Raw genomic sequence first — 8,535 nt, forward strand, 5'->3', positions numbered from 1 at the left:
TTTTTTTTGTCACCATCTCGGACAGGTTCTGATCCATGGACGCGGTGGACGTTCTTTAGAGTTGCGTCTGTATGTATTAGGGTATGGTGGTTCTTTTGGCAGACCATACAAGTCTTCCTTGAAGGACACCAATGTCGTGTATGTGATGTACAGAGGCAGTTAAAACAAAACCCCTTTTCCTTTACTACGTCCCTTCTCTTCATCACGGACATCCTGAGGAATCTTGGGCATGACTTCAAAAAGTGTCGGTCATTACAAATACGGCATTTGGGAACGCTAGATGAAGAACTAAAAACGTAAGATTTGTTAAATATTATGAACGGAGATGGCAAAACAAATTAGGCGTTGGGTAAGATACAAAGCTTGACAACAGGACGAATAAGGGTCCCACTTTGGGTACGGATCTCAGCCACTCGGACATTCGAATCTTTGCCTTGGAAAACGTTGATGACCCTACCGAGACACCATTCAACAGGTGGAAGGTTGTCTTCTCTAACGACCACAAAATCATCTGCCTTCAGGTTCTGCTGAGCCGTTTTCCATTTATATCTGCGTTGTAATTCACAGATATACTCGTGTTTCCAACGCTTTGCAAAGTGAATTTGTATGGCCTTTAGCCGTTGCCAGCGATTTATGATCGATAAGTTGTCAGAATATTCCTCGGGGACAGAGATCAGTGCTGCTCCTCGTAACAGATGGCCAGGTGTCAGTGGTACAAGGTCGGAAGGGTTTTCACTCATAGGAGAGAGGGGTCTGGAGTTCAGTACGCTCTCTATTCTAACAAGAAGCGTTGAAAATTCCTCAAACGTAAATCTCGTATTGGAAGCAACTTTTCGTAAATGAGACTTCATGCTCTTTACAGCTGCCTCCCACAGACCGCCCATATGTGGAGCATGAGGAGGTATAAAGTGCCAGGAAAATCCGTGCAAGTTATACTTATCAGAAACAGACTTATGAGCAGTTTCAAGAAATCTCTTGAATTCCTTAGCCAGTGACCTACTGGCTCCGACAAAATTCGTGCCGTTGTCTGAAAACATTTTGTTGGGAAAACCTCTTCGTCCAACGAATCTATTGAACGTGGATAAAAAAGCCTCGGTTGTAAGTTCTGAGCAAGCTTCTAGATGTACGGCTCTTGTAGATAGACACACAAAAATTGCTGCATATCCCTTGTCTAATTTCGCATTACGCAGTCTAGATGTTTTCAGTTCAAAAGGCCCCGCAAAGTCAACTCCTGTGTTCGTGAATGGTAACGAAAAGGTGCATCTTTCCGCGGGAAGAGCGGCCATGAGTTGACTTCTAACACGGCTTTTGTAGATTGTACAGGCTTTACAGTTTCTTATGCAATGTTTGATAGAATTTTTGAGTCGTATGATATAAAACTCTTGACGGATTGCACGCAACATAATTTGGTGTTCCGAATGCAGCAGTATCTTGTGCGTGAATTCGATAAAGAGTTTACAGAATCGAGAATTGGTGGGCAGAATGATCGGATGCCTTTCATTATAGCTCAAATCAGAATTGGCTAGGCGTCCATTTACTCGGAGCAGTTTATTCCCATCAAGGAATGGGTTGAGAGGAAGTAGTTTACTCTTGGAATTTATCTGTTGTTGACTTTCGAGGGCCCGATACTCGCATGGATAATGGGCGACCTGAGCTGATCTAATTAAAATACATTTTACAGTTGTAATTTCTCGGGTACTTATGAAAGAATTTGCCATTTCCAGGCTTATTTGCCTCTGGCATTTTCTTATAAATCGGAACATATAGCAAATTACTCTCAGGGCACGGTCGAAAGAGGAAAAGCGATCCAGAATGTCCTCAGATTCCGTTTGAGATTGATAGGAGCTTATCTTTCTTTCTAATTCGGGTTCCGTGAGTGACATTTTCCGTGGCCAAAATTCTGGATTTTTTGTCAACCACTTTGGTCCATGCCACCATAGTGAATTTGCCTCCAATTCCGAAGGTGTAGTTCCCCTTGTCCCCAGATCGGCAGGGTTGTCGCTTGTAGGAACATGTCTCCAGGTAGCGTTACCTACGTTATCTAAAATCTCAGATATTTTATTAGCCACGAAAGTTTTCCAATGGTGCGGTGGTTTGTTAAGCCACGATAATGTTATCGTGGAATCGGACCACAGATAAATGTCTGTGACAGTAAAGTGCAGGTTCTGAAAAACGGACTTCAACAATTTTGTTAATAATGCTGCCCCGCATAGCTCCAACCTGGGTAGGCTAACTGTCTTTAATGGTGCAACCTTGCTTTTGGAAACCAGTAGTTGTGAAGAAATAACATTGTCAGTTGAAATTGAACGAATATATAAACAAGCGCAGTAGGCCTTTTCTGATGCGTCACAGAATCCATGTATTTGAACCTTATTGTCCGGGGTAAAGTTAACCCAACGGGATATTTTTATGTTTTCTATCGCACTAAAATCCGAAATGAACGAGTTCCATCTTTCAAGGGAGTGTGGTCTGACTTCTTCGTCCCAGTTGGTCCCGTCCATCCAAAGCTGTTGTAAAAGAACTTTTGCTACTATTATCACTGGTGCTAGCCAACCCGCAGGATCGAATAGTTTTGCAACAATTGATAGAATCTTCCGTTTTGTTATTGGAGCAGAAGGAGTAGTCAGATTTGACACTTTGTAAAAGAACGTATCCGTCATTGCATTCCATCGTATGCCTAACGTTTTTGTCTCACTCGCGTCTTCCAATTTCAAGAAATCTTCGAATAGAAGATCTTCCGGGGGCAAATTTTTCAAGATTTGTGGGTGGTTGGCAGTCATTTTCTTTAATGGGAACCCTGATGAGTTAAGCAGGTCTATCAGTTCCAGCAAATACGCCTTGGCTTCAGTTAATGAATGACCGCCAGAGAGTATGTCGTCCACATAAATTTGGTCCTTTAAAACCGACGACGCCATTGGATGGGTGGACTTTCCATCTTCACTAAGTTGCAACAGAGTGCGTATGGCTAAATATGGAGCACAATTTATTCCAAATGTAACAGTTTTCAAACGGTAGTCTTGAACAGCTTCGGTATGAGAATTTCGAAACAGTACTCTTTGAAATTCTCTATCATCTTTGTGGACATAAATTTGGCGATACATCTTTTGAATGTCACCATTGAAAACGTACTTGAAGAATCGCCATCTAAGAATAACGTTCATCAGATCGTTTTGAAGAATTGGTCCAGTATGTAAAATATCATTTAGTGAGACTCCTGTGGATGTCTTTTTTGACGCATTGAATACTACGCGAACTTTGGTGGATGTTCTTTCAGGTTTAACTACCGCATGGTGGGGCAAGTAAAAGGAGCAGTAACCTGATTCATTACAAAGTTCAGACGATGAGGTTGGTTCCATATGACCAAGACTCCGATATTCATAGAGTACATTACAATACTCGTTGGCCAGTTCAGAAGATTTTTCCAAAGATTTCTCCATTCTTAGAAACTGTCCCATGGCAGTTCTTCTGGAAGACCCCAGAGTCATTCCAGGGGGTAAATCATGCCGAAATGGCAATCGGACAACGTATTTACCGTCAGGTTGGCGATATGTAGTTTCCTTGTACCAGTTTTCGCACCACAAATCGTCCTCAGAAAGACGTTTTGGAGTTGGAACTTCCTCTAGTTCCCAAAATCTCCTAACTTCATCGTTGAGTGTGTCAGAACAAGTCACCCAAGAAGCAAATGAATTAACGGATCGTCCCCTTGGGGGTCCACTTAAAATCCATCCGAATTCAGTCTCTTGTGCCAAAAGGTTACCAGATACATTCTTTTGGACACCAAATCTCAAAATAAAAGGCAAAATGTCGCTTCCTAGCAACATATCAATTTGAGCTGGCTTGGAAAAATTTGGATCAGCTAAGTCCATTTGTGTTAGATGTGACCAATCAGAAATCTGTGTTGGACGAGTTGGCATCAGATGGTTCATACTCGAAATAACAATGGCCGTTGTGTTCACTTTAAAATCAGACTTTCTAGACTTCAAAGTCACGCAACACAGTCTTGACGAATTCTCCAGCACAGTGCCACCAAGTCCGGAAACCGTCGTGAACGCTTTCCTTGTCGGAATCCCGAATCGATTTACTATTCGACTTGATATGAATGATTCCTGGGACCCTTGGTCGATGAAAACTCTTATAGTGAAATTTGTTCCTAAATGCTGCAGGTCAACCAGAGCTGTAGGTAGAACAGTTCCCTCACCAGAATTAGCAAAATGTGACTGTACAAACGAAGTGGGATCAAGGTAAGCTGTACCCGACGTGGTCGGTTGTTCTTCATCCTGTGCATCCAAATGAAAAGCCGCAACTTCGGATTGCATCCGGTGTTGGGTTCCTTCCTGACTTCCAGAGTGACCAGTATCAGGATGTAATAGTGTGTGATGCTGCTGTTGGCATCTCTGGCACAGTCTATCACTTCTACAGTTCTGAGAAACATGCCCGTATGACAAACAATTCTCACAGATCTTACTATCAGATATGAATTTCCGCTTCTGTGAAAGCGGCCAAGACTTAAATTTTGTACAGGCACGCAATGCATGGTTCTGTTTACAGACTTTACAAGGACGGTAATTGTGTTCAGACCTCGTATGAAAGTTTTGAGACTTATTGGAAAGGGGAGAATGATTCACAGGTTTCCTCATATCAGATATAGACTCAAGCATATTCAATCTCCTTGAAATAAACTCGTCGAGTTGGTCCCATGACGGCATTTGCTTGTGGTCATTAAGTGTATTCTCCCAAGCAGTCAAAGTCTCCTCAGGTAATTTTGACGATACCCAATAAACAAGAATCGGGTCCCATGAAAGAACAGAAATATTGTAAGTTCTCAAAACCGAAAGAGAATTATTGACGGTATATTGCAGGTTTCGCAAACCTTTCCCTTTCTCCGAGCCAACATGTTCAATCTCGAATATCTTCCGCAGTTGATGGTTTATGAGAATACGTTTATTCTCATAACGCTGTCGTAACGCCTCCCACGCCAGACTAAAATTGTCGTCAGTCAGAGCAAATCTCTTAACAATCTGGTTTGGCTCACCACGGGTCTTTGACCGAAGGTGAAATAACTTCTGTGCAGGAGAAAGTTTGGGATGTTTCGCATAAATAGCAGAAAACATATCCCTAAAGCTCGGCCACTTATCATATCCCCCGCTGAAAAGCTCAGTGTCGCATGGGGGAACTTTGATGGAAAATCCACCTACGTCCGGATCGTTCGAGACAACTTTGTCCTTAACATCGAACTTTTCAGTCTTCTCCCTCGCAATCTGAATTAGATCCAGAATCGAGGCCTTACAATTCTTGTAAGACCTGCAGGACTCGGTGAACTTGGCATGAACTGATTCCCGAACCTCCTTCGTGTACTTCGGATCTTCAGAAATCATCTCAGCCTCATACACCTGAACCAGTTGGCGCCATCGGCGCTCCAAATCGTCCAATTCGACCTGTAAACTAGATGCTGTATGGTCCTCGATTGGGATAGTGGCGAAGTTCGCGCAAAATGTGACCACCTGGTCCGAAAAGAATATGAATTTCTGAGAACTCATATTGTCGTCAAAAATCCTCGTGCAGGTGACAGAGACTCCTTAATACAAAATATCCAGAAAATACCCAAATGTCTATCTGCTGGTCAGTTGTCGAAAGAAAAAAGAAATAGTCGTAAATGGTAAGGACGAACAACCCGTATTCGGCAGTCCTCCGCAGTAGACCCGCACCAGTGTTTGGCAAATTATGCCGAGTACTTTCCAGCGTCTGCAAATTGTAAATACAAGTCTACTCCAGACACCGTATCAAAGACTGCAAAATCACAAACACGCAATTTCGAAATGCCCTCTATATCGACCTCGCAACACTACTGTAGTGGTGGACTGCTTTAACACAAATTAATAAAACTCGGGCTAAACTACGGCTCTGTAAAACCGCAGCAATTCGGTACAGATCTTTAATAAATGAAAAATTCTACGCAATATCCTCTTCCAACTGCTCCATTATTTGCATAGCAAACTTAAGACAAAATTGTACGGTAACAAGATAGAATATCAAGTTAGCCCCATGCAAATTACTATAATTTATTTTCAACGAATACAGTTAAATAGATATAGTGATTAAAACAGATCAATACTCATGCAAATATATACGTCTCTCACTTACGCTTTTTACTTCGTACGTAACCCTCGTAATTATCTGTATGTACATTCACTACTATAAGCATCCACACGCCTCTTAACACACCGACTGTTCCCTTTGTTTCCCTTGCAGTCAGCCAAATGAATGCGTATGACCGTTTGTCCAAGACGTTGTTGTTGCTTGGGCAAATTACAATTCTGTACCCCTTTTTATTTCCATATGCTTGGGTACATCTTATTCACGGCACTGGGAATGTCTCACCGTTACCGTTTGGTGGTAAAAACCAAAAATTTCAATTGAAATTCGGTGACCAAACTGCCAATAAGAAATATGTGTGGTTTATTTTCAATGATTATGTTCTGATCGTATTTGTTTTCTTCTTCTACCGCACTCACCCTCTTCTTTCTTTTTTACAATCTTGCTATTTTCCTCATTAAACTGTAAATTCGTTACTTAATAATATTATAAATCTTTTGATTCTCCAAGACGTTTGTCTTTTTTAGCATTCCATATTAATGTTGTCATACATATTCTTCCTTCTATTCTTGTATGATTAATTTTGTCTTTACTGCTTCACTTCTCAATCAAAATGACGAGCTGTTGGTTATGTTGTGTTTTGCAAACCTGTTTCCTCCCAAATACAAAATGAATCTGCGTTTATGAAAGCAGCGCTAATAGCAGCACATGCATGTGCATTGGTTAGCTTCGTTGCAGAAAAAAGAGATTAAAGATGTTGCTGAGTCAGAAGTCGTTGCGTTATTAGTGAGGAGAGTGTGTTCAATTCGTTGTAGGCATGTTTCGAGAGCTGGCGCAGACCATTTGCCATTCTATTACTGCGCTGCCAACGAAACTTGATCTGTATATGCCAATAAATAACAAATGTCAAGAGGGTTACGGCTGAGCGTTTGTAAAAGCGTAAGTGCGTAAGTAAATTCTCTGTTGCTCTTTCCGTTAATTACATAGGCGTCAATATTTTAAAAGAAGTTATTTATGATTATATCGAAAGAGTTCGAGGGATGTTGAGCAAATGAAGAGACCAGGTGTCTCAATTTACTCTTGAAAGGGCTTTGTTCTTCGCTATATGTGTAAGATGGTACTCGTGAAGTACCAATCTGGTTATAGAAATTAAGAGAGTGTTGTTGCTTTCGTGAAAAGCATTACAACAGCAACGACTATGTGCAGGCAGAATGATAACCTTTATCAATAATTAAGATAAACACTTTCCTTAATTTCTTTGTCAGAGCTTTGTATCTTTTATAAGGTCGGAGTTGCCATCACTTTGAATCTAGTTATTATATCCGTTCACAAATTTAAACAAATCAAACGTACCTTTTTTCCATTTTATGTTATGCCAAATAGCTACTCAATGCTGTGGACGTGATCCCAAATTTCCTTTAAAATGATTTCTTCTGATTCCTTTGACGGTTCGAAGGACCATGTACAACTTTGGAGCAAGTGCTGTAAGTGGACGCTGTCTTCAATTGATGCTGGACAATTGGCTGGCGGTTGGTAAAAAAGTATATAAAACCATCATAAATACATATATCAAGGCGAAATGGAATTCATGGTAATATGGCTGCCCTTTATCCATTGAGTGAAAGCTATCAGCCTTTTTATAGGCAATGGATAAAGGGTTGCCATATTCGATAAAATATTATAAGTTTCTGGGAAAAATGTCTGGACTTCATGTAATTCATAATTCAAATTGTAATGATAGTTGATTGTTGAACAGGCTTCAACACTAGCCGAACCGGGCCCGCTCCCCTGCGCCTTTTTTTAACTCTCTAATATCTTTTTAGGGTTGGGGCACTTCGCCCTGTAGCCTATGTCCGCCTATTACACTGAACGAATGCGTTCAAATCCTGGCGATAACATCGGACAAAATTTAATTTAATTTATTTAATACTGGCGACATTTACCATGCAAGGTCATGTAAAAAATGTTCCCCAAAGAGATGTCGCACTGCGGCACGCCATTCGGACTCGGCTATAAAAAAGTCCCTTATCATTGAGTTTAAACTTGAATCGAAAAGCTTTCATTGATGTGTAAGAAGTGTGCCCTTCTCGGTTCCTGGGTTCATTTTTACTCCACTCCCAAATACCTTTCTTTTGAGTCCTATATTATTGTATTGGTAAATATTTCCGGTTCAAGAGATACACTTGGCCCCTTAATGTTAATATACACTTCGTGCTCTACTTTCAAATACATTTTATATGAGCCCCATAATGACATGATCGGCAAATAAATTCTACAGGGACTTTGTCCCGAAATGAGTATCAATTTCCCGAAAATCAATCAATATAAACATCAAATAGCTTTTATGTAATAGGGAGGTGCTTTCGGGTGGGGCAGTTCCCCAAACACATAGCTCTTCAATTGGATATCAAATTCGTTTTTTTTTCTCTCAAGCACCTTTCG

At 40.9% G+C, this 8,535-nt stretch overlaps 1 protein-coding gene across 1 annotated transcript; it reads right to left on the minus strand.

Moving 5' to 3' along the window:
• Positions 1-338: 338 nt before the first annotated feature.
• On the minus strand, positions 339-5,537 carry LOC131997304 (uncharacterized). Its single transcript, XM_059368024.1, has one exon. The coding sequence runs from the start codon at positions 5,535-5,537 to the stop codon at positions 339-341; it is 5,199 nt and encodes a 1,732-aa protein (XP_059224007.1).
• Positions 5,538-8,535: the final 2,998 nt, after the last annotated feature.

Source organism: Stomoxys calcitrans, chromosome 1, assembly GCF_963082655.1.
Source record: "Stomoxys calcitrans chromosome 1, idStoCalc2.1, whole genome shotgun sequence".
In the NCBI taxonomy this organism is placed as follows: domain Eukaryota; kingdom Metazoa; phylum Arthropoda; class Insecta; order Diptera; family Muscidae; genus Stomoxys; species Stomoxys calcitrans.